This window comes from Chaetura pelagica, unplaced genomic scaffold (assembly GCF_000747805.2).
Source record: "Chaetura pelagica isolate M959 unplaced genomic scaffold, ChaPel_1.0 scaffold109, whole genome shotgun sequence".
Lineage (NCBI taxonomy): Eukaryota > Metazoa > Chordata > Aves > Apodiformes > Apodidae > Chaetura > Chaetura pelagica.
In genome coordinates, this window is record NW_009970725.1 from 10,633,394 (window position 1) to 10,660,506 (window position 27,113).

Genomic DNA, 27,113 nt, shown 5'->3' on the forward strand with positions numbered 1-27,113 from the left:
GAATGCCGGGTTCTCAGTTTGTTGACTTTAATTTGAAAGATTTTATTTTAAGCATTAACCTTTTGTGATACTTAGCATCCTGTGTTCTGCATTATTTTCCTGTTCTGTTTTAAATCCCTTTCAAAGCTGATGTGAGTTCAGAAATTCACTTTACGTTCCCCCTGTTATTATTTTACTCTTTTTGTAGCCATCTGACTCTACTCACATCACAAGTGATGATGAAAGATTTCTTCATAATCTAATATTAGAAGAAAGGGATAAAGAGAGTTTCACAGCAGTTGTCATTACAGGTGTACAACCAGATCACATGCAGTACTTGAAAAACTACTTTCATCTTTGGACAAGGCAGCTGGCGTAAGTTGGTGATTTAAAAGTGGACTACTAACTAAGTCAGATAATGATTAATTACTTCCTTTTTGTACTTAGTAATTTGCTTTATTCGTATTAAGGCTGTTGATATATATTTTGTTGATGCCACAATTAGTCTTCCTAGCTAACTAATTTTACAGCAGCTGGCACAACTGAATGGGACACCCCATCCAAGCATGGATGTTTAAAAATACCAGTTTCAATGAGACTTAATAACGATACATAATTATCCAATCTTAAGTATTAAGAATCTATTTAATGTAGTAGCTGTAATATTAATGTAATAATTATTAAAGTAATTATTAATAACTTGCTAAGTTACTTTCTTCACAGCTATGCTCCTAACCTTTATGTCTAGGATTGTATTTAGAGGGTTTTCTGTTTAAAAAAAACAACCAAACAAAACCCTAAAAAAACCCCAACAAACCCAAGAACAAAAAAAACCTGCTGCTTCATCCCAGTTTAAGAGGGAGATTGATACATGATACTGTCCACTCAATACTATTTTAGTGTCATCAGTGGGCCGGCAGAGCCTGGAGATGCCTGTGATGCCTGTGAATCATGTGGGCTCATCTATTAAGATGGATCTGTCTGTGAATTTAAACTGAAATATGAAGTTATAGCCCAACATTGAAATCTGGCAAAACGTAGAACTTAATTTTTAAGCTATATTTTTTTGTTACCTGTAATCTAATAATAGATAATACTGATACAAGGATTTGTATAAGGATTAGATAATACCTTATTATATGAAACAACATCAGTGTTGCATGCAAGAACTTGTGACTGGAAAGCCCTTTTTAATCTTATGAAAATATAGTGTACATCTATGTTGACAAATTACTTAGCTCCCCCACTAGCTTCTAGATGCTCTTCTGGTGAACACCGACACATAGGTGTGTTAGTTCATTCCAGGGACCTTGTGAAGTGGCACAACTGCCTCCATTTGAGATGAAACCCAGGTGCAATTACTGAAGTACGTGCCTGGTAGCTATTCTAGTAAGACCAATCAGATTTACCTTCCCAGCACTACACAGTTCTGCAGTACTATTTGAGCTGCAATGGCTTTTATCCCCTTGTCTTGGTTTAAGTGGTCATGGGAAACCACAAACCAGAGAGCAGAATTGCTATTACGCTTCCCCCACCTTTCTTAAGGGAAGATATAAAGGGGAATAAGGAAAAAGGGAGTAACACATCAGGTGAGGAACAAATATACAAACTTAATTTATAGATATATACAAAAGCTATCTTGATGATCTCAGGAACAGGCAGGTGAATGTCCCTTGTGACAACGCCACCTCAGGAGAGGGGTTCACAGCTCCTCACAGCACCTGAGTTGGATTCTGCAGAGTATGTGGTGAGTTGAAGGAAAAGACAGGAGACTTGGATCAGCACCGGCAGCAAGGAAGAAGGCACAGGAAAAAGGAGGCTGAGCTTCAGGTTCTTACAGCTGTTACAGAGTATGGCAGGAAGTGGGAGGGAATACTGACCCCCCCTTAGTTCTGACCCTCCAAGGTCTTTTGGGGTCCTAAAGGTCTTACAGATTTCAACAGTTTGCCAATTCAGACCCCCTCAGGCACCTCCACATACCCTTCTTCCATGCCTTTTGTCACAAATGCATGATACCAGTTTCATTCTGCTTTAACGGGCATAAAGCACAGCCCTCATGTTTTCAGATGCATTTAAGTAGAGGGAGGGGAAATTAACTCCCAAAATCATCAAGTCTTAAGACCATGAGAGCACCTTTTGAAGTCTGAAAGAAATGTTGACAAAATGCTGAGCAGTTGGGACATATGAGTCTGCTCTGAAGTCCTGAGCAATGAAACCATGAGGAGCTTTTGTCTGGGAATGAAGATTTCTCCATGAGGTACATTTAATGCAGTGGATTTCAGAAGCAAAGCGATTATAAACACTTGCTGAACAATTAACTTCCTTCATACATCCAGTCTCATTGACTTGTATAATCTCCTTTTTCTGCAAACCACCACACTGAGCTTTAAGGACTCCATCTTTGAAGGTAGAAAAAGTAGCTAGCTTTCTGAAAGTTTAAGTAAATCGAGTTAAGTTCTTCAGTTTTCTCAAAGTTTGTGTATCTGTGAAAATAATTAATCTATCTGACCATGTGGGTTTTTTTGAGTTTCTTACGTGAGTACAAGTGGCATTAGAAAATAATGTTTACAAATAAAAAAATATTACTAATATGCAGATCACATCCATGACTGCTGCTTGTATTCAAATGGAGTATCTTTACCTTTTTGTAAATAACCTAAGGGTAGTGATTGTTTATTGAATGTTTCTATTACTGTTAGATGATCAATGCAAAACTGATACTGGAAACAACGTGTGGAAAGCTTTTTGGCTCTAGTTATTTTTAATCTTCATAAAGCAGAACAAATTACAGTAGTTTTATTAGTCTGCACGATGATGTGGAGGATCTGTAGGCATGTAACTTTTTTTTTTCTTTTCAGTTTTTTAATACTTCTAATTATTTTATCAAAAATTGATCTTAATGTGAAGGAGATGACCGGAAAGGAGTCACTCCCTTCCACGTACCAGATATACATGTTGTCACAGAGGTGATTTTTAGCAATGCAATGAACCAGTTATATTTCAATTAAAACACAAGTATATATAGATTTGTGTAAATTATAATGTGCAAATTTTAAGTATTATTTTTCGTATTTATTTGTAATTTAAATTGTATTCTAGACATATCTATCACTATTATATCCATGGACCAAAAGGAAATGAAAATAATGCCGTAACAAAAGATGGAAGCCCTTTCAACAACATTGACATTCAGGTAACATTTTATACTACTTAGTCAAAATTCTTCTTTCATGTCAACTTATTTCATATTGTGCCTGTTTCTCTGTAATTTTGAACTACAGTAGCATTTTAAGAGAGGTATGCAATATAACTTTTAAAAAGTAATACTATTTATCATTGCAGCATAGGAGCTAACTTATTTTGCTAACAGTTAAGGTAAATGTCACAAATGCTTCTTACTGTAGGTTGTTTGGTTTAAGGAAAATCAATTTGTTTTATTTTGTTCCAGATTTCCATGTTTGAAAAAGGAAAAGTACCAAAGATTGTCAATCTTAGGGAGATCAAAGATGACATGCAGACATTGTATATAAATACTGCAGCAGATAGTTTTGAGTTTAAAGCACATGTTGATGGAGAAGGTATAGTGGAAGGCATTATCCGATATCATCCCTTCCTGTATGATAAGGAAACATACCCCGATGATCCATGTTTTCCATCAAGTGAGTGAAATGTTTTTCTTATTGTCAGTCCTGTTACAGGCAGCCCTGCTGCCCTAGAAGTTTAATGAAATAGAAATCAGAACAATTTAAATTGAAGTGTAAATTATCTAAGTTGGGTTGTGGCAGAATGGAAAAGTTCATGTCCTTTTGGATTAACAAGTCCTGTTAACAGTGTTAACAGTGGCTGTTCTGGTAGCTTATTCTTGTAAACCTGATCTTTGACATAACACCATCTCATTTCAAGCTATAAATTGTTACAGAATGCAGTCAGTCTGTCTGAAACATTTTCGCTTTCCTGACTGTTAGAACTTTGCTGCAAGAAAATAATGAAACGCCAGCAATTTGACTGAAGAGAGTATAACATCAGAATATTTCAGAGGACAATTAAAAATTTGTTTTATCCAGTCTTGACGAGTTTTCAAATTCTAGGGTTTTAAAATAATGTGATGATTTTGATTATTTTTTTTTTAATGGAACAAATTTTTAGTTTAATTATGACAAAGTTATATTATATTAGAAGAACATCAGTTGAGACTTAGAGAAAAAATATTTAGTCAAATTTGAAATTTGTAAACTAGGTGATATTATTCAACCCTAGTTTAAAATTTTTCCTTACCTTTCCTTAGTTTTCTGCTTGGTGGTACTTAAACAAAAAAAAATCCTATTGTTGTGTACAGTTAACTTGGTATCATGCATGCTACTACTGTGCCTAACTTGGATTTCTTAATTTAGTCTGCTGTGGGTTTTGCTTTATATGAGTTTTTAAAAGAAATTTATTAATGGAGATTCTTCTTTTTAATCAAGAATTAAACAGTGATGATGATGAGGAGGACTGCTTTATAGTAGAAAATGGTGCCAGAGGAAAAAGGCCTATTTTTGAATGTTTTTGGAACGGAAGATTAATACCGTATTCAACTGTGGAAGAGTAAGTGGCAATAATGCTTTTACAATGTAAACCAATCTACTTCTGTAATGTAAAACTCTGTGTAAAAAAGGGTTTAATGTCTTTCTCCTTTTGTTTAAGTTTTGACTGGTGTGCTCCTCCAAAGAAGAGAGGATTGGCACCAATTGAATGCTACAACAGAATTTCTGGGGCATTGTTTACCAATGATAAATTCCAGGTCAGCACAAACAAACTCACTTTCATGGATCTGGAGCTGAAGTTAAAAGATAAAAATACTTTGTTTACAAGAATCTTTAATGGACAGGTAATATTTTTTTTCTGTTGAGTGTCTCTTCTTGGCAAAGTTTAGTGCATACAATATAGAAACCTTTACTCACTGGTCATTTCTCGCTGAATATTGCCTGGTTTCCGAAGAACTTGCACCTTGGGCACTTTTGCAGAACTTTGTAGCAGACACTTGTTTCAGCTTTAGTGAGTAGAAGAGCTGACTCTTTAAATCTGAAAAATGTAAGATTTAGTCTTCCATTTATTTTCTTAAATAGTGACTTTATCTAGTTGTTATATGACAGTTTTTGTGCAAATACTCTCTTCACAGAGGAATGTGAGTGCTGGGGGAAATGCTTACTGTGTATTGAATTACAGCTTTCCTAGAATTTTGTAGTGTTTCCAAGCTGAAGAATCCTTATTTTTCTTTTTTTTTTTTTTTTAGTACACTATCACTGTACTCTTATAATTTTCTGTACTTCTGAAATTGTTAGATTAATTTTTTGTATTAGATTAATAATATGTATTTATTTTGTAATCACTTTATAGGAACAACGAATGAAAATTGACAGAGAATTTGCTTTGTGGCTCAAAGACTGTCATGAAAAATATGACAAACAAATAAAATTCACAGTCTTTAAAGGAGTAACTACACGTACTGATTTACCATCCAAAAGAATGCAGAGCCCTTGGGCAGTATATGCTGCAATAGAGTGGGATGGGAAAACATACAAAACTGGGCAGCTGGTAAGTTAGTTGCTCACTGATGTTGGGGTTTTGTTAGTTTTGTAATAGAGCATTTGAACCTTATAAATGGTAAATGCTATAATTTGATGCAGCAGTAACATATTGATGTTAATTGTTAACTCTTTTCAGGTGAAAACTGTTAGGACTCTTCCAATATTCTATGGAACTATTGAGAAATTTTTTTTGTATGGAGACCATGATGGGGATATATTTGCCACTGGAGGAGAGGTTCAGATTGCTTTGGTAAGACAAGCATAAAAAGGATTCACACACCTAGTGTGTCTAATGGAATCTTTAAACATAATCCTGGGTCAGACTTGTTTAAGTGACTTTTAAATAACTGTTGAAAATTAGGGGGTTTATTTGTGATTTGGTAATCTAGAAATAATCAAACTACTTATTATTTTTAACGTAAACATATTAAAATTATTAGTCTTGATCAGTCATCTCCACAATCTCTCTGGAACAGGCTCCCCAGAGAGGTTATGGAGTCTCCTTCTCTGGACACTTTCAAGACCTGTCTGGATGCCTTTTTGTGTGACCTGCCCTAGGCGGTCCTGCTCTGGCAGGGGAGTTGGACTCCCATGATCTCCAGAGGTCCCTTCAAACCCCTAATATTCTATGATTTTGTCATCTCATGTATTTACATTTGTATATGAGTTAGAGTATCACAGTTGGTATCAAAGGTATGTTGTGCATCCATTCTTAACCCCTGTGATTTCAGCAAATTTTAGAATAGTGTGTTGTGCTGTCACCAGGTGGTATTTGATAGCATATTGCATTATGTGTATGTCTCCTTGTCTGTTCCCTGAATAAAGAGGTATTTCTTCTCTGACAAATTATCATCTGGCTATATGTAACAGCAGTCGCTTTTTTTTTCAGGAACCTCAGGCATTGTATGCTGAAATGAAAACTATTCCAATCTCAAAACTTGACCGAACAGTGTCTGACAAAGTTGTTAAAAAATACATAGAGGATGAAATGGCAAGGTAAGCTCTAACATGGTTATTGACTTGTGGAGTTTTAGTATTTCTTCAGGAGAAAAAAAATTTCCAAATGGGAGAGCAATCCACTGTTTCAGTAGAAAAAAAAAAAATAAACTGGAACTCTAAACCAAGAAGAAATAGTTTGGGGTGGGTTGTTTTTTTTTTCCCCCAGAAAATATCTTTGTGTATATTCTACTGAAGATAAATTACTCTGTTTGGAAGTCAAAGAAAAACTGTTTGTTCTTTCTTTTTCGCTAGGCTTCCTGACAAATTATCAGTGACATGGCCCGAAGGAGATGAGTTAATACCAAATGAAACAAGATTTGCTGGTACACCAATAGGTATATTTTTTTTCTTCCAAAATGTCAATTTAAAAGTATATTATACACACATTTATTTAAAAAAAGCAAGCTTACAGAAATCTCCAATCACTTATAATACGTAGCATACTTTAAAAATCCATAATTTTTTCCTTTTAAATACAGGAGCATTAAGAATAGAAATTTTGAATAAAAAAGGAGAAGCAATGCAAAAACTTCCAGGTACAAGCCATGGAGGTTCAAAGAAGCTTCTTGTTGAACTCAAGGTTATTTTACATTGTAAGTATTTCAGTATATTTAACTGAGTCTTTATTATTTGAAATGCATAATGGATCATGTATTATTTGTATATAAGTATATAATGCATATTAGAATTTGATAGATAAATATAGCTGTTACTTTTAAGGACAATATCCCATCAGAGCATGTATTACTCCAAAGCCTCATTTCATGAAAAGACAATTGCTTCAGTGCTAAATGCTTAATGGCTTAATGCTATATTATAATTATATCTTCTGTCAAATCTAAGGATGGCTTATCAATTCCTGGCTGTCTACTCAATATGCTTAAGAACATTGTTAAAATGGATGTTTCTGTAATTAATATAGCAATTCATGTGAGCTGCATAAAAGTATGGACCAGACTTGTTTAGTATCTAATGTAAAGTCACTTAAGAATTTTTAAAAATCAGTTTTCTTGTGAGCTTTACTGTTTTGTGGTTTTCATGTTATGGATGTTTCACATGATATTCTTACATTGCATTTATTGAAGAATTGCATTTTGTCCAAGGCAGCAGAAATTACTCAGTTGTGTGTCGAACACAGCATTAGAACACTAAACTCTCTGAAAACTCCAGTGCTGCACATGTCAAATGTATCTGAAATTTAGAGAAACTTAAAATCTTGTTTGCTTTGTTTCTCTCTTAGTTCAGGAAAGCTATGGCTGTTGGATATTAAGATGTCATTTGATACAAAATTACAAACTTTTTTCTTCAATTTGTACCCTCATGGATTTATTTTGTCTCATAGCAGGGATATTTAGTTAGCTCTTGTTTTTAGAATGTTATATATGGAAACTTTGTTCAAATGTGAAGCAAATGTTGGTGCCATAGTGAGTAAAAGGTATGTTTTGTCTCTGGAAGAACATTTGTTTCCCAAAGGTTTCAGACAACAACAGAAACAAGCAAAACAAACACAATGAATGAGAATTCTCTTCTGTTACTGTTTGACGAAAACCAACAAAATTGAAATAAAAAAGACACCTGAGGCTAAATTTTATTTAAAGCTCTACCATATGTGTGTGCTGTTAGTGGTGCACATTTTGCACCAAGTGCAACCTTCCATATCTGTAATAGATGTTTGTAGGGATACTTGTAATATTTATAAACGTGTGTGCTGAAATGTCAAGAACATGCTGGTTAGGAAGTTGTAATGTTGCTTTCTATCAAAACAGCAGAGGAAAGTGTTCATTAGTAGTACAAAGCTTTTCCTCTGCCAAAGGAAAAAATTGAGAAATTCCCAAGAAAGTTCTAAATCTTTGCATGTGTCTCTACTGAAATAATTTAGTCTGTTGTTCAAATAAAAAAAAAACAGGATGATTTTTCACCACAAAGAGCACCACAAGAATACTGGACATACCTGATAACTCTTTTTGCACAGAACTGCTCTTTGGATCATCTCTCAGAAGAGAACATCAGAACTTAGCAAACCTGCTTTAAAAGCCAACATTTTATAATTTATTCTCTTCAAAGATCCCATTTGTTTATTGTAATCTTTTGTGCATCACTATGCACAGAAGTATTGGACTTTCTTCACTTCCTATCAACAGATTGCTACCTTAGATAATCCATCCATATTGGGGCAATAGAAAAAGTAGTGCACTTGCCAGGTGTGCATCTTGCGTAATACAGAGACACTTTCAGTTTAACTTGGTACCAGTTGGCGCTGCAGTAGAAAGTCTGCCCTCACTTAAGAAGTACTGCTTTCTCAGTGTTAAAAACACCAAAGGTGGAAAAAGCTCCACTATAGGAACCTGAATTTGTCTTGCTACAACACACTATCAAAATAACGTCAAGAATTATTTATTCAGAGAAATATACCTAAGAAAATTGGCTGTTGTTTCATGTATGCAATTTGGTGCAAGAACAGAATCTGAAAGAGTTGTACTTAGCTATAGAACAATGTGTGTTTTTTACTGCATTCTTCTTATTCTCTGTAGTCATGCAGTCATTGCAGTCATGTTCTGTATTTGGTCTAAACTAAACTTTGAAAAATATATATTAATGCCTCTTGAAGTTTCAAACAGTAAATATTCCTATATTTAACTTAGGTTATAGAATCAGTTGCTAAAAAATTGCCTTTTCAGTGTTTGCTCTTTTTGGATGTGTCAGAATGCCCAGAAGTGTTTATACAGACAAAGTATTTAAAGCAAAAATGGATGTTCTTTTTCCCTCACTTGTACATTCAGTCGACTGCACATTTTTAACATTGCTCTTATTTTAGCTAATTTGTTATGGTTATTTGTCAAGTTGATCAATTACCAGTGTGGACTGCACAACCTACAACTGCTCAAACTTAACAGCGAGCGTGTAAGCAAAACGCTAATAAACTGAAACTTTACATACCTGCTAGTTTCAGTTGAATGTGTCTGAGGCTAGCAATTTTTAATTAAAATTAGATTAGGTAGAGAATTCATTTTTTTTTAGCTGTGATTGTGATTAATTATGAAGCTGAATTTATATTTTTTTAGATATAGAAGTTATATTAATACGTAATAATTAGTGAAAAAATTAATTACAATGTAGAATCTAAATACATGAAGCTAATTGTTTTTCAGCACCTACTGGGAATAAAGAAATAATTTCCCATATCAGTCAGCATGGAGGCAAATGGCCATACTGGTTTAAAAAAATGGGTAAGTTCATATATGCAATATATTCAGTTAATTTATAATTTTCCTTTTTTTACTTTCTAATTGTATTTGTACTTCTGTTTAGAAAATCTTCAGAAACTTGGGAACTACACTTTGAAACTGCAAGTAGTATTGAATGAAAGTAATGCAGACACTTATGCAGGACGTCCTCTACCATCTAAAATATTTAAATTTACTATTATAGGTAAGAATTCCAGTCATGCTAATTCTCGTTTACTATTCAGATTTGAATCATTGTCTATCAAAATTATTAATATTTTAGTTGAGAGGTAATTTTCAGCGCTGAAAAGTAGCATTTGCATGTTGAATATGAAGTAGGTTCAGGAAAAATAACTTTGTCTTAATAAGTTTGATAGTACCTGTAGTGTGTTGGCTCTGATATACAGTTAGTTTTTCCAGAAAGTGAATTGTTGATAGAATCAGAAGTTTTTCCTGATGTGAACTTTCCTAGATGTACTTAATAAAAAGAAAGTTTTACTTAATTAGAATTACCTTTTTTTCTCATGCCATTGGCATAATTTTTTTTTTACCATAAAGCTACTATCCATTAGGCCAACCACAGAAACTAATTTAAAAAAAAAAGCTACACGTTTAAAATATGCATGTTGAGATTGAAGTCTGTTTTTTATACTTAATATTAAAATAAGTATCCTGTGCAAAACAAAGTTCTCATTTGTTTATAATGGGTGTTGAGTTAACCATCATAAAATACCTACTGAAATACCAGAATAGAAAGAATACTGTTAAATATGTCTGGTGTTGCTCTCTCGTGCTATACACTCTGGTATGTATGTATGAATGTGGCCTGAAATAATATGCAACTGATCATATCTTACCAAGAAAATTGATGGATTCTGATTTTTATGATATCGTTGAAGACTGTTAAGATCTACAGTGTATGGTTATATTTTGTTTCTGGTACAACCTTTGCTAGTCTTGTTTCTCTCATCCTCTAATGCGTAGTATTTCCTAATTGTGTGCATTTATCTGTTAGTGGCTGGCTAGTTTACACACATTTTTGCTTAAAAGAATTAATTTCCATGTAAAGTAGGAACGCATTTATGAAAAAGCATAAAGATATAGACTAGTTTGAAGTTGCTCTTTATTTCCATAAATATGAAACACATTTTGTTTTTAAATTAAAAAGGAGTAATATGTTTTCTGCAAGTAAGATGTCATGGGGTTTAAAGAAAAAAAATTCTGTACTTTTGTTTCTGTATATCATAATTCATCTTCAAGAAAATCTGTAGTTGTTGACTTGCTAAATTAATTTGCAAAAATTACATTATAACTATGGATTGTACATCCCCTACTCTGTCTTATCAGCCAGACTCATTCTTTTATGTAAGAGTGTATGTATATAGTAAGAAAAAAAATTGTGGCCTACATACATGAGAAAAATAGAACTACTCTTGATCTCTGACTCTTCACCTCCAGTTCAGATGGAAAAAATTTGTTCAGCCCTTTTGCTGTGCTGTCACTTTAGAAAAAGTCAAAGTGACAAAAACCAAGCCAAAATTAAACTAGGAACAATAGGGGAGAAAGAGTTACCAGCAGCCCTATAAGGGAGTGATGAACATGGCAATGAGCAAAGGGCCTGGAATGATGTGACAGAGAAATCTTAAAGTCAAGAAAATCATAAAAGCTGTGAAACAAGTCTGAAATGGGCTCACCCCCAGTATTTGCGTGTATACAAGGAAATGCCTACCAGATACCATACATACGTACATGCTGGAGAGACAACACAGCAGGGCATAAGCAATCCTGGAGGTTCCTGGAGTCCATCAATGATAGCTTTCTGATTCAAGTTATAAAGGAACCAACAAGGAGAGGTGCTGTGCTGGACCTCATACTCAGAAACAAGAGATAGTAAGGTTCATGATCCTTAATGAAAGGAGGGAAAAAAAGAAGCTCACAACCCTGGACCCCAGGAGTGGAGACTTGCCTTCTCAAAGATCTGTCTGGTGGAGTTACAATGGATAAGGTCCTGGATGGAAAGGAGGCCCAAGAAAACTGGTTAATATTCACAGATCACCTCTTCCAAGCTCAAGTCTACTTTATCCCAATAAATAGGAAGTAAGGCAAAAATGCTAGGAGGCCTGCATGGATGAACAAGATGCTCCTGGAAAAAATCAACACAAAAAAAATACAGGGAGTGGAAGCAGGGACAGGTAACCTGGGATGAATAGAGAGACGCTGTCCAAGCATGCAAGGATGGCGTTCAGAAAGCCAAAGTCCAATTGCAATTGAAATTAGAATCCCTGGCAAGGGATATCAAAGGCAACTAGATGGACTTCTATAAATACATAGGTGACAAAAGGATGTCTGAGGTAAATATGAGCTCTCTGTTGAATGAGGCAGGGGACATGACATAAAAAATACTAACATACTGAATGCCTTCTTTGCCTCAATATTTACTAGCAAGATGGTCCTTCAGAATTCCCAGGCCCCAGACACCAGTGGAAGGTTTGGAACAAGAAAGATATGCCCTTATGAGGTATAGGAAGGGTCAACAAACTGATCATATGTAAGTCTGTGGGCCATGATGGGTTGCACACATGAGGCAGAGAGAGCTGGCTGATGTCTTTGTGAGGCCACTGGCAGTAACTGAATAATCATGGCAATTGGAGAACTGTCTGTGTATGGGCCAAAAGCCACTGTCACTCCTTTCTTCAAAAAGGGCAAGTATACCTCCAGCAAGTTTCCTAATGACACAAAACAGGGAAGAGTGGCAATTACAGCAGACAGTTGTTCTGGCATCAACAGGCTAGAGAAATGGGCTGACAGGAACTTCATGAAGTTCATCAGGGGCAGGTGCAGTCTTGCACCTGGGAAGGAACAGCCACATGCACAAATACTGACTGGTGCCTGAACAACTGGAAAAGAGCTTTACAGAAAAGGACCTGTTAGTACCGGTAGACAACAGGAGGAACACAAGCCAGCAATGGGTTCTTGCTGCAAAGAAGGGCAACAACCTCTTCGGCTGCCATCAGTAGGAGTGTTGCCAGCAGGTTGATGGAGGTGATCAATCCTTCCTCTCTATTTGGCGCTAGTGAGGCTGCAAGTGGAGTATTGTGTCCAGTTACAGGCAGATTACAATACACACACATGGACATACTGGATAGAGTCCTACATATAGCCATGTAGAGGATGAAGGGACTGGAGCATCTCTTCTGTGAGGTAAGGCTGAGAGATAAGGGACTGCTCAGCCTCGAGAAAAGAAGATTCATGAGGATCTTAGAAATATACATTCCTGAAGGGAGGATGTAAAGAGGACAGAGCCAGGCTCTTTTCACTGGTGCACAGTGATCAGACCAGAGGCAGTGGGCACAATGTGAAACACGAGGTTCCTTCTATACTAGCACAGCTTGTCTAAGAGGTTGTAGAGTCCCTGTTCTTGGGAGTGTTCAAAAGCCTTCTGGAAAAGTTTCTGGGCAGTTTTCTAGGTGGCCACACTTGAGCCAGGGTTAGACAAGAGAACCCTTCCAACCTCAACAATTCTGTGAGCTACAAAGGGGGTAAGGAGGAGGGAGGATAAAGAACTATTACTTCCTTTGCATTTAATATGAAAATAGATATTTTTGTCACAAGTTTGGGAGGTAGAGCTAGCATCTAGCCCAGAAAATACAGAAAAATAGATGCTTTTGGCTGTCTCCTATTTTTCCTCAAAACTAGAGGTGCTGAATGCAAATCCTTGAGGCAGAAAAGAGTTCTTTGTAGCATATTTGTCTAAAAGGTTCTGTAAAGATATTACTGGCAGAATACAAAGAAGTATTCTTGTATGATAATGCAGAAAAATATTTGGCATTACTTGAAAAGAGTAATTATTTTAAAATCTGGCTGAAAACCTGGCATTAAAGTCTCAAGATACTTCTGTGATGTTCCAATAAAAGGAGACAACTGATTTGTTTAAATGAATACATAAATGAACTTTGTCTATTCCTTCTTTATCTATATTTATCAAAGCAAAAAGAGAATCTTAAATGTTGCATTCTGTAGTGATTTTCCCCTGCGTGGCAGCCTTCAGTTAAAAGTTCCTTTCGCCATAATGAATGAAGTGAACAAATCTCCTCAGAAAGGAGTATATGCTCTAAAAATCTAAGCTTGTACTTTAACACAAGGGTTTCTAAAAGCACTTTTGCTACTTGTTGCTGCTTTTTTTTTTTTTAAATCTACCATTTTTAATCAGTCTTGGAAAGTGAATTTTTTAAGTCTTCATTTTTGCAATTTGTGTGTTGTGACATGGGCAGCCACAAATCCTCACGCTTGTTACTCCAAGTCAGTTTGTGAAATAATTTTACAGTTTTATCATTCACTTGTAAATAAAATTGTAATCACTGAAAGACTGAGGTCTTTTTGTTGTTACTCAGAGTTCAAATAATGTTGGCCAATATGAGGTAACACTTTTCCTTCCCCCATGATTTTCACATCTTGTGCAAAAGCAGGTCCCTGATAATGACACCTGTAGGTAGAGAAAATAGGGGTTAATTTGAATCCAAAATAATTTGGTAGGATACTTATCATTTAGCCTCAGCACTGTATTGCTGTTTTCAAAGTCTACTTGGCCAAGACAGTTTGATTCCACAGAACATTACTCTGATTTTTAAGGTCTCATTTTTACTGCTCTGTGTGGTCTCATTTTTGAGTGTCTCACGGAAGGCTGACCAAGGAGGACAGATTTCACAGGAAGGGTACACTCAGATTTCTTTTTCAAATATTCAGTTATTTATCTCTCAAATTTGAGATAGTTGTGGAACAAAAATGTTTTGTTACATGAATGATTTTTATTTTAATAAAACTAAAGCTGTCCACAAGGAACTAGTTCACTTTCAGGTGCTGTATTGATGTTCTAAGTTACTTTGGAAGTCTTGAGTGTTTGTTGTTTGTATACCATAGCCTACTGCCATTGTGTTTGAACTGTTTTTTTTATGTTAGTGTAAGTTAAGAAAAGAGGATTCACAATAAAGCTTTATTTTAGTTACAAGAGCATTCTGAACAGCCTATTTACATTGAGGCTGAAAAACCACTTGACTTCATTGCAGCCTTAATGAAGAAAAAGCCAATGAACACATATAATTCCTTCTAAAAATGTACTATTCTTTTTATCTTAGAGGGCAAGCCAGAGAAATTTTCAGTGGGTCTTCTGGAGCTTCCTTTTCGAGTTGGAGTACCTTTTAATATTCCTTTGGAATTGCAGGATGAATTTGGTCATACAACACAGTTAACAACTGACATTAAACCAGTTCTTGAAGCTAGGTAATTCAGCCATGTTTGTTTGTTTTTTTTAATAATTTGTTGTCCTTTTTCCATGTGTCATTAATATAATCTTTGGGGTTTGTTTAGATGATACACTCAATCCTTTTCACATAAATTAAGTGGAATTTTTGCTTTTATTTCCATAAGAATATCTGAAAGAATCTAGTACATCAGAGCTCTGTGCGTATTTTTAAATTGACTCTATTTTGTTTTCCATTCCATGTATTTTTCTAGTGGGCTGACATTGCACTATGAAGAAATAACAAAAGGAGCAACGTGCATCATTAAGGGTGTCACTGCTAAAGGCTGTGTAAATACTTGCCAGGGCAAGGTAGGCTATTGAATTTAAATTTGAAGTAACATATTTTTTAAAAAAACAAAAAAAAAAACACGGAGCAAATAATTTTGTTTAAAATGGGTTGTCACTGTATTATCCACGTTTGGTCCACACTAATGACTACAGATATTTCTTGGGGTATTTTCAAATGATCTCTTGTAGTTCTACCTGGAGCGCGAGACATGGGGGGTGTGATAGTGTACCCAGCTCGCTTAGACTGCTGCAGAAATTGGTTTAAGCCAAATAATCCTGGTGGCTTTTGCACTGAAATAGCACAGGAACCACATAAATCTTGTATTTTCGTAGCTGAGATGATGAATAGTAGTGGTTTGATATGGATATATGTGGTAACTACCTGAGCTTCTCTAGGTGTTTCCAAAGGGCTGTTTACACTTCTGTAGCAAATATGTCATCCAAATCCAACCTGCTACTGATGAAGTCTCAGCACCTATTCCAGCTGCTATTTTACTGTAAAACCAAAAATGTTATATCCTCAAAAGTTTTCTTTTATAAAACAAATTCTAACGCTCCTGAGATATATAGATTTCAAGATTTTAAAAAATAATTTAAAAAACATATGGCATATTTACATGGTGTTCTCTCCAGGTCCTAATCCTTTCATTTAGTCTTGCAGTGTAGCATAGTAAAGAGAAAGCTAGGAACTGAGATAGCTGAAGATACCTCAATAAACTATTGATATTGTTGCTTAGAAAAATTTAAGGTGAAGGACAAGAATAATGACAGAAGACAAAAGTGGATTATGGAAATTATGTGTGTAGGAGTGTAGGAGCAAAAGGGCAAGGCTGGAGCAAGACACACATTTGCTGAGGATCCAGACAAAAAGTCATTCAAGGAACCTGCAACACAGAAATAATACAATACCATAACAATGGAATAGCAGGAGTGTTATGTTCTCATGTTGCTTAATTGAATAAAATATTGAAGACAATACACAAACTGGCATTGAAAGTAGTAGTTATAATTTATTAGAAAAAAAAGACCATTTAAGACAGTAATGAAAAATAATGGCAAATAGCAGGATGTGGGACAACAGAATAAAATCAATATATAATTTTAACACATAAATAGTGTGTACTTTTCAGTGCTTAATTTAAAATTAGAAGTAGAGTAGAAGAGAGGAGAAATATCAGCACCTGAAAAGTTGATTTTTAAATGGTAGAACAACTAAAATATGTTAGAGAAACAGCTAGTGATAGGATTCTAGAAAGAATTTAGAGAATAAGAGAACAAAAAGAAATACTTGGAGAGCATAGGAAAAAAATAATGTTTTTCAGAGAAAGGAGTAAGGGAGAAAATGTGGAAGGAATAATCATGCTAAATGGAGAAGAGAAACTTGATTGAGATAGGAAAACCAGACTTCTAGCACAGGTTGAGTGTCTAGTGCATGAATACAAAGCTAGATGGAATGAACTACTGAAAAATTCAAGTTATTGACATTAAACTTCATCTATGAGCTATACTGTTTTCCTATGCTTTTATTTACTACCTTATTTTTCCCTTCTTTACCCTCACTTTGTTTTATCTTCCAGTCTGCAAGCTGAACTTTAGTATATTTTTGCCTTCCCTTTTTCTCATGAGTCACCGTTTGGTTTAATGGGGCCCCACCTGATAGGTGCTGCTTGGCTTATAGGCAGACCAGTATGCTTGGCTGGCTGGTCTGAGCTGGAGAGGTTCCACATGGCTGTGTGGGCAGCCATCAGCTGCGCAGCTCCTGCATTTTGTGTGGCTGTTGTTGTGATGCACCTGCACAGGCCTCATTGCACTTTTTGCTTCTCTTGCCCAGCAAACCAAAGGAATTGCCTGATTGTTTTCATCCAATCTGCATGGTGTTAATGTTGCACATACCCTGTCAGGCATGGTCAGGGCATAAGCCAGGATTGTGAAACTAAACCTTTCCAAAGGCAACATTTTTGAATGTGTAAAACTGACAATTCATGAATTGTAACTAAATATTCTCAAATATCAAATATGTAAAATATGAAATGCAAATATCATCAGTGCAACTAGGTTTTATAACTAAGTTGGAGCTTTTAAGATTATTGATTAAATCACTTTGTTCTCTGATTTTAATGTCAAAATCAGTTTTAGTGATGCAGTTCTACAGTGGTTGATTTTCTTATGGCCTTATTCAAAGATGAGATGGATAATAATTGTGGTGTCTTGCTTCAGGCAATTAGCTAGGGAATAATGAGCACAGAACTTGCATATCCTTTCTTTAAAACTTTTTTTTTTTTTCTTCACCCAATAGGTGGGGTTTTTTTCCCCTACTAAAGCAGCCTCTAAACAGGAAAATGCAAGTTATCATAGCTGATTTTAATGGTTTCAGAACCATGTAGTTGAACATGCTAATCTTGAATATCTCTGGGAATAATAACATGAAAATAGTAGATGTTAGTACAGGAAAAAAAAAATCTTGAAATATGTGGCAGTTCAAGAAAATTTTGTTAGACTTCTAGAATTTACATGAATATGAATTGACATGACTATGTGAGATGATTTATGATCTGGTTTTGTTTAAGGTTAATATTTAAAATACTATTTTCCTTAGAACTTTAATCTGAAGGTTACTCTTCCTGGTTTGAAAGAAGACACACAAGTAATTAAAATAAGACTCCAGCCTGGTAAGTGTCCTTAAAATACTTAGTGAGTTTCTGTTGAACTTTATTCTGACACTGCTAATGAAATGCTTCTTCTCCCAAGAAGGTAAAATACTTATTGAAGCTCATCTAAGTCATGACTGAAACTAAATAAAACTGAGGGTATGTCATTCTCGGCATCAAACTCATAGCCAAATCTTGTCCATTGTTCTAGCAGCTCATTCAGTTTCTTACAGCAGCAAAGGAAGGATGCTTTAGCAGTGGGATTGTCTGAAATTTTTAGTGCTACGTGTTGACTGTCATAATGCAAGAAAGGAATATAAAGGTCTGTAAGTCCACTGCCGAAACCATAATTTTTGGTTTTGTGGATGTCTTGATACTGAGGATTCCCTTATGTGATACTTGCTATCCCTTTTTACCTAGGTTTTTCTGGATTTGTGAGAAAAGGTACAGTTTGAAGGCTGATTTTTAGCCTCCCAGATTACCAAACTTCAGGCTTTCCCATCTCCTTTTGCAGGGAAATCATGTACTTCAAGCTTTGTTAGACCAACAATGCACAGTTTATTCTGTTATTCTTTATCTTTTGAGAAGTTACGGCTTCTTGTAGGAAATGGGAGTGGAGAAATCTGGCTTGAGACAGATTGTACTGCATATTGCTTAGTTGTTTACTTTTGACTGAAGGCGACTTCATCCTTGATTAGAATATTTTGCCTTTGGCAAAATACAGATGCTTCACTACGTCTTTCTTTTCATTGGATTTATCCTTGGCTTTTAAAGCTGCTTTTTGAGGAAAGACAGAATAAAAGGTACTTCAGTCATTCCTGTTCTTCAACCAGTCAGTTTCAAATGGAAGTTTTAATGAATGGTGTGTATAAGACATTTTCTGAAAAATGGCCTTCATAGTTCCTTCAGAACTTGTCTTTTAATAGTTATCTATTACTACTTTCTCTTTTTTTAAAACTGATAAAATTATTATATGTTCCAGAGGGTAGACTTACTTGAATAGCTTCACTTGACTCTCCAAGTAAGGCTAACAAAATTTCTTTTGGCCTTTAGTTGACTAGACATTGTAGATGTGATGGCTTTGGTAATTAAGCTGCCATACATCATGATTGATCAGATATCTCATCGTTAATATCTTTCATTTTAACATGTTGTGAGAAAGCTCCAAGTTCCTTTTCGATGAACATTAATCCATATAGTATGTAAATAGCACTACTTGGAAGGTGGTATCTATTAAGGGACAGGAAGTTTCTAGACCTTCTCAGCACAAACTGATGCACTTGAATTGGTCTAATTGGTTTGTTACCACAAGTTTCTTGGTAGCTTGCCTTTGAAAACTTTTTGAGATAGCAAAAACTGAAATCCAGTGTCTCACGGGTTATGTAAAATATAACCACTGTTCTACAATTGTGCATTTTTACAGGCCCTCCTCATCAATTGAAAGTAAAACCATATTCTGAAGTTCTGAAGATTGAAAATGGTACAGCTTTCCCCTTCCAAGTTGAAGTACTGGATGAATCAGGAAATATAACAGCACAGCCAAAGCTGATAGTTCATTGTAAGGTAAACTGCATTTTATTATGTGTCATAAGGATTTTGATACTTGCTTTTAAAAGGGCTGGAAAAAGGGTCTATTTTGGCATCTCAATAGGATTTAGTATCTTTCAATAATGCTTTTGAAGTTTCTGTTGTTTGGTAGCTGTAACTGTGACTTTTCTCATCTCGCCTATTATGAGTCATTTATTAAGTTTCAGAGTTACAGGAACCTGGATGTAGAAATAGAAGAGAAAATTACATATAGCTACAGTTTTCATGTGTTTTAGGTCATAAATACAATGTACAATGCTAAAGTTTTCTCAGGATAAAAATGTAATACAGCATACTTTTGGTTTTTGTAAAGGTAAAAATGCAAGTCTAGTGCCTAAAATCAATATTAGATAATATTATTATAAGCACTTACCTAAGATCAGAAGGGACTGCACTTGTTAGCTTGGCTTTTAGAAATAAAAAACTTGTGCTCTTTTGAACCAAGTTTATTTTTAACTCAAGAAAGTGACTTTTCCAATTCTCATTAAATCAGTCTTCTAGTAGGATGAGGTAAATTAAAAGTTTTTCCCACTGCAAAATCATCTGTGTTCCATTCACACTTTATATGCATAGATTCTTTGCTGCAGACTGGCTCTGCAGTAGTATGGTATGTTGAACTTCGTATCTAAATTCTGTTTAATGTGGTTTTTAGAAAATTAATTAAACAGAGATTTAGTAGAAGCTTAATTGAATTTATTGTCATAATGGCAAAAGAGACTACTGTTTCTGTGTTAATACAAAACAGTTAAATATATAGTAAACTTGTACAACTTCTTCCTTTCTCCCACACATCTCTTCTTATCACCTGTGAAAAAATACAGGTGTTGATCTTGTAGGAAAACTGAAATCTATAAAATTTATATGTAAATAATCCCATATATATATATTTTTTGACTTGTACAAATAATTTCTGGAATAATCACAGTAGGTCTGTAGAAGAAACCTGAAATCTAATGTTACATTTTAAACAGTTTTTAGGTGCTTCAAACCTTCCTCTGTATTCTGTGGATTGCAGTAATGCAGGAACAAACATTTTAACTGGTCCAGCTATACATGTACAGAATATCAAGAAAGACCAGATGCTGAAAGCAAAGATTGAAATACTTGTAAGTATTGAATGGGATGTTTGAATGAGTAAAATATTGAAAACAATTTATTGTACTGTCTTGCTAGTGTACCAAAGTCAATTTAACCCACAAAGTTACTGTTTTACTTGTCATAAGCCTGATAATTGAGTTGCTGCCCTTTTTCCTCTCTGGGAAATCATAAAAGACAAATAATTTTTTTCCATTTTTTCTTTAAACCTTACTCTTTATTTCTGAAAATCCTTAAGTATTTCAGAAATATGCATAGTTTCTGGGATTTTTCTTCCCCTTTTTACTCCCTGGTTCCTTTTGACAGATTGCCTTCATTGCAAAAACATTTTGATCCAGAATAAGTATGGCAACAAGTTCCCCAGAACTTTTGTGAAGAAGGATATATTTTTTCAAAAGTTAAGAATCAATAAGCTTTTGTAGTATTTCAGTCTCAAAGCTTTTGAAATTAGTTTTGGTTTTTTTAATGCTGGTGAATGTGCCAGTTCTCTGGTAGTCAGGAGAGCCATACTTCTGGAGAAAATAAGATCTGTAGTGTTTTACCCTGAAAAATGTGTAAACAAGTAGTAATATGGCAAAATTACCTATGTGAAAGGATACTTATGATTACTCTTAGTAAGTATTTTGTAAATTGTGTAACGTGGTACTTTTGGAATAGAAGAGTGTTCTAAATATCTAGTATCAATTCTAGTATCTGTTACAAGTTGTAAGTATTCTGGCATATTCTTTTCATTTACTTTTGACAAGGAAAGGTGATTTCATGTTTGGACACGTGATCACACCTGGTAATCCCAGAATAGTGCCATAGGCTATTATGGAGTGATATTTTCCATGTTTAATATCTTAATTATATTTCTTTATTTTTTTCCTGTGTATAGAATTGCAAAGATGTGCCACCAGTGGAAAAGGTTATTAAACTTCTTCCTAGCAGTCATGTTGCAAGATTACAGGTCTTAAGTATGGATGGACAAAAAGCAATTCAAATTAAACATCAGGATGAAATAAACTGGGTTGCTGGCGATATCATGCGCAACCTCATAGTTCAGATGTATGATGAAGGTGAAAGGGAGATACACATAACTCCAGCTGTGGCAGAAAAAATTAAGGCAAGTACTTTGAGTAAACAGCAGCATAATACAGAGGAGAGGTACAATGATGATTCTCTAAAATCCAGACTGTGAAATAATATTCCTCAAGATTGTGTTGTTAAACATGGGAACTTAGTTCTCTGCTTAATAATTTTTTTAAAAAAACATTTTATTAAAATTGTGTCTTTAGTGAGATAAAGAAACCTAATGAAATGTTTAAAAATGCTTCAGGGTAATATTGGGAAGAGCAGGTTAGTCATTTCCAGTGCTTCTCCTAAACACAATAAAATAATTTCCACATAATTATAATTCTTCAGATCCGGAGTTTTCCCAACATTTAGGAACCCTCAATAGACATGTTCGTTTGTGAAGATTTGTTTACCTATCTTATGGTTCTGTCTGTGTACAAATGTGGAGCCTAATAGAAAGGTAGAGCTTCACCAAATACATGACACTTTTTGGTGAGGCTTTTCAGAGTCTGATCTTTCCTCACTCAAGATGAGTGAAGGAAACTTAATGTATGGTTTGTTTGGGTTGGTTTTTGGAGTAATTTTCTGTATTTGGGAAGATAGCATTGGTTACTGTTGCGAAATGCAAAGGTTTTCTATTGAAAGTTCTGTTGCCCTTATCTTACTTCAGGTTATTATGTAGCTAGTCTTTAATAATGTAGCTTTTTATTAATGTAAGATACTTTAATTTTAGGTTAACTGGACACCTAAAATTAACAAAGAACAGCTGATTCAGGGATTATTACCTGATGTAAAAGTACCAACATCCGTAAAAGATGTACGTTACTGTCTAATTACTTATCTTGATGACCATGTGTCTTTGGAGAGTGCATTCACTGTCAGGTTTGTTCATTTGAAATGCCTTGTTATGAATTATTTTGTTAACAATCAATCATAGATCTCTACTTCGGGGTAAAGAAATCTTTCTCCAGAAGCTGTAATAATGCAAGCAGTTGGCAAATTAACAAGGGGATGTAGATGTGGGTGAGTGGGGTTTTTTATGCAAACTGTTTACAGAGGAGAACATTACCTATATAAAAGCCTCCATCAAAATCTGTATCCAGCCCTATAATTACTTTTGTAAGTATACATACACTGAAGAAGATCATTGCTATCTTTGAAAACTTTCAGTAGAAATTAGCTTATAGAATAACCAGTTTTACTGAAGAGTCAGGTTACTGGTTACAAAGAGATACCACTATGAAGTTAATTGTTATCCTTATAGAAGTTACTAACATTGAAGCTAAAGATAGTGTTCATTTAGCTTAATGCTGGATGCCTGCATATGGTGTATCAGTCGAAAGTGACAAGCTGTAAATTGAACTTCAAAATTGCTTGTTTAACAATCTTAGTGAGCCTAGGCACTTAGCTCTACTTATTGGATCTTTATGAAGTTTGATAAAATGCATACGATTCTAAATTACTTCAGTGTATTAGTTTTTCTAATTCTAGGTTGGAAGGGACCTCAAGTATTATATGGTCCAATCTTTCTTGTGGAAAGTAACTAGTTCATAGCACCGCAGTGCAGCAGTCAGACATTTCACAGATGTGCAGTAGGAAGAAAAAATATCCATGACCAAGCATTAAGATTCTTAAAAATGTTGGGAGCATCATGCTTGTAAAAAGCTGTCCATGATGCAGCACTGTCAGAGACAGTTAAGTAGTATTTAATTGAAGCAGTATTTTTCTGTTTTAAGAAGATCAGAAAAGCTGACTGAATTGATACATCCCTTCCTAAAGGAAGTAGAACAGTGCGTTGATTCATTGGGTACTTGTGATACATTTTTGCTGGTCATTAAAAAGCAGTCTCAGCTCATGGAATTTCTGTGTAGTGGTAATTCTATTGTGGTTGTCCTAAAAGTTAACTGGAAGTCATTCTAATGGGATTTTTGAAGATCTCAGCGTAATTTTTAGCTTACAACACACAAAAGATGTAAAAAACATTGTATTGGATAACTCTTAAATATTAAGTAATTTACAGATGCGAGATAACTTAAATATTTGGGGAAACAGCAAACAACATACAAAAAGAAAATAGGAAGAAAAGTTGAGATTCTTAAAAAGCACTGCAGAAAGTATTTTTAAGAGACTAGAGTTAGGCATAGTTTAGGTTGATGACTTGATTTATCATAACAGAAGAGGAAATGGAAATCTGATTTCTTTGGTTCTGTGGTTGTTCATCTTCTCCATCCTTTTCATAATGTGCTCTGGTTTTGTTTTACTTTTAAGGAAAAACTATCACTAAAAATTTTAAGCTATATTAGTTGTAATCAGGTCCTGAAGAAGTCAGCAAATATTTTTGCAGCAAGGGAGACTGTGATACTTTTTTAGGTACATACCAGGATTAATGGTGATATTATATAATTGCTTTTGCAGTAACAGAGGTATTTTACTATGTGGACAATTTTGTTACTTTGTCTAGAGGTGTTAGGGATGGGTTTTTTCAAGATTTAAAATACTCCAAGCTTGAATACTACTCTGTCTGGCTAGTTATCTGATCTATGGTAAAATACTAGTTGGGACACTATTACAGATAAGGTAACAAATCACAGGAATATAGAATTTTATGTAAGCTGTGTCTGATAAGCTGCTTTGATGAGACCGAAATGAAAGCTTCAGTGTAACTTAGGTGTACGTGAAGCTTGTATCTAAATATGTGCAAGAAGAGAATAAATAAAGTCCACTCATAAATGGGCAACTGCTGTATGCTTTTTCATATCTACTATTTAAGTTGCTGTCTTCGTGAGACTAAGTAAATTTTCATATGCTGAATTAGGCCACTTCCTGATGAACCCAAACACATTAAATGTAAATTAAAAGGACCAAGTACACTGCAGTTGGGTGAAGAACTACCAAGTGAAATTGGTGAGTATTTGCTAATTATGTTCTTCAGTTACTTGTAAGATACACTTCTTTGCAGTTTGTTAGCCTGTTATGTATACAGATGTCATCAAGAGTGAAGTATCTTCGACTATTTTAATATAAAAAACAGGTTTGCATTCTCACTCATGGAAGGATGATCAGACTTCTCTAAATTGCCATTTTACAATTCTGGAGTAACTGAGAAAATTTGCTTCTTAGTTTGTACATTAGGGCATTCATCACACTGAGTTCAAATTTTTTGTAGTTTTGTTTAGTTCATGTATTCTGAAATCTTGCCATAACAACATTGGGATTATTCAAAGGCATGGGCTGCAAAGTGAAATATTTTAAGGTTAACTTTAACCTAAGAGGAAGGCATGTTAGGGATCAGTCTTCTCATTCTCCTTTGGTTTCTGTACACAGTTGCTACATGCCATGGCAACAGATAAAAAATTGTGAAAAGATAGAGACAGACTTGTCCCAGTGGTGTTCAGTGACAGCAGAAGAGATAATGGGCACAACCTGAAATGCAGGATATTCCTTCTGATCATCAGGAAGCACTTTTTCACTGCAAGAATGACAGTACTGGCACATTTTGCCCAGAGAGATTGCAGTCTCCATCCTTGGAGATACTTGAAAGCCATCTGGACATGGTCCTGGACAACCTGCTGTTGGTGGCTTTGATTGAGCAGGAAGGTTAAACCAGATGACTTCCAGAGGTCCCTCCCAACCTCAGCCACTCTGTGATTAAATGATACTCATGTATTTTTTCTCTATTTCATGTGTATGTTGTATATTCTGTGTGTTATGTAATGTTTCATTAAAGCAGCTAGTAGAGGTAAAAGAGGTAATAATCTTAATTTTAATCGTAAACATCTTTTTTAACAGATGTAATGATTACAGATCAGTATGGAAATCAGGTTCAGACAGTGACATCTGCATGTGTAAATTCCCTAGGAGTTTCTGGGCCTGGACTTGATAAATCAAATTTGAAAATAACTTGGCAGGTATTTATAAGATGTCATATAGTTTATTTCTCTGTGGCCTTTGTGTTGTAATTGTCTTAAATTCTGTCATACAGAATTGAACCAAAACCAGAGAGAGCGAGTAAAATTAAACGCTGGGTGGTAACCTGTGAGAATGATAAAGACTTAAAGCATTAACATTGTACAATCCTGCTCTCCAGGATCTGTTAAAAACCTGATCACTGCTGCAGCTATACAGTATGAGGGTCAATTCACTTAATGCTTGAGTCAGGTTTGCTTTGTTTCTAGTACACTGTCATAAAACTTTTCTTCAAACTTGCTTTTAGTCTCTTCTTCTGTGTTTATTTATGGTGGTACAGTTGATTTTGATCTTTTGAAGAACTTTGTAGAGCAGACTAAAGCTATTGTGTGCTGTAGTTCCTTTTAAAATATTTTGGATATTACTAAGTGGTACGTAATTCTTATATACTGAAAAACAAGGTCCTGAGAAATGTTTGAGTTTTAAATTGATCACTTCTTATTCACAAAATCAAATCTAAGAAAAGGAATAGAACTTGTAGTTTAATTTTAAGTCCAGTATCTCACAGTAAAATCAGCAAATAGTTTCTAGCAGGCATATTATTATCATGTAGAAAAAAAATAATGAATTATACTTCCCTTTATTTGTTCTTGATAAAGTATTTTTATTTCTCAATAGGAAAGTACTCTAACAATGAGAGTAAAAGGTATTCGGTTTAAAAACTGTTTACTTGGAAGCAAAGAATTGTGCTTCGCTTGGCGAGAGTTTTCTGACTTTCTCAGAGTATATTTAACTGCAGGATTCCCTGCTAAATTGCAGTTTGTGGATTGGCCAGAGTTAGAAAAGGTAAGTTGCACAGCTTTGGTTTAGGACAAACAACAGAGTTCCTAATCAGCTGGTCTTTTATTTCCAGAGCTTTCTGTCTATACAGGACAACATAACAGAAGCAAAATTAAGGAAGTATTTTGCAGTCTATCTAATTATATAGCTGTGTTTTAAATGTGAAGCATTTTTCATTAAATAGTTCACTACATTTGTTTTTTTAAACTTATTTTGGAGTAATCTAACTAGTGAGTGTGTGTTTACAATGCTGTATTCCGTAATATCTCTTAAAAAAGGAAGCCTACATAGGGTAGAAGCAAGGACAGGTAGTCTGGGAGTAATACAGATAAATTTTCCAAGCAGCCAGGGATCCAGAGATCAGGTTAGGAATGCTAAATCCCTGATATAATTAAATTGGGGATATCGGGGATATCAAGAGCAACAAGAAAAGTTTCATTTGTTATGTTGGTGATAAATGAAAAACTAGGGAAAATGTGGGCCCCTTCTGGAAGGACACAGGATACGTGGTTAGCTAGGATATGGAGAATGCTGAGGTAGTCAACAGCTTTTTTGCCTCAGTCTTCACCATCCAAAGGCTCAGGCCACACTCAAGGGACAGAAGGCAAAGGCAGGGACTGGGAGA

The 27,113-nt window shown here is 34.9% G+C and overlaps 1 protein-coding gene across 1 annotated transcript in view; it reads left to right on the forward strand.

Moving 5' to 3' along the window:
- The window catches only part of SMCHD1 (structural maintenance of chromosomes flexible hinge domain containing 1), a 61,425-nt gene that overhangs the window by 8,068 nt on the left and 26,244 nt on the right, over positions 1-27,113 (forward strand). Inside the window, exons 6-27 of the mRNA XM_010006848.1 lie at positions 188-354; positions 3,079-3,172; positions 3,428-3,638; positions 4,443-4,563; positions 4,663-4,846; positions 5,356-5,553; positions 5,683-5,796; positions 6,436-6,542; positions 6,798-6,880; positions 7,025-7,138; positions 9,695-9,772; positions 9,855-9,974; positions 14,902-15,046; positions 15,281-15,377; positions 17,953-18,025; positions 19,428-19,567; positions 20,563-20,697; positions 21,564-21,791; positions 22,476-22,624; positions 24,558-24,646; positions 25,532-25,650; positions 26,327-26,494. Coding sequence (XP_010005150.1) covers positions 188-354; positions 3,079-3,172; positions 3,428-3,638; positions 4,443-4,563; positions 4,663-4,846; positions 5,356-5,553; positions 5,683-5,796; positions 6,436-6,542; positions 6,798-6,880; positions 7,025-7,138; positions 9,695-9,772; positions 9,855-9,974; positions 14,902-15,046; positions 15,281-15,377; positions 17,953-18,025; positions 19,428-19,567; positions 20,563-20,697; positions 21,564-21,791; positions 22,476-22,624; positions 24,558-24,646; positions 25,532-25,650; positions 26,327-26,494 — 2,934 coding nt within the window. The remainder of the gene's footprint in view (positions 1-187; positions 355-3,078; positions 3,173-3,427; positions 3,639-4,442; positions 4,564-4,662; positions 4,847-5,355; positions 5,554-5,682; positions 5,797-6,435; positions 6,543-6,797; positions 6,881-7,024; positions 7,139-9,694; positions 9,773-9,854; positions 9,975-14,901; positions 15,047-15,280; positions 15,378-17,952; positions 18,026-19,427; positions 19,568-20,562; positions 20,698-21,563; positions 21,792-22,475; positions 22,625-24,557; positions 24,647-25,531; positions 25,651-26,326; positions 26,495-27,113) is intronic.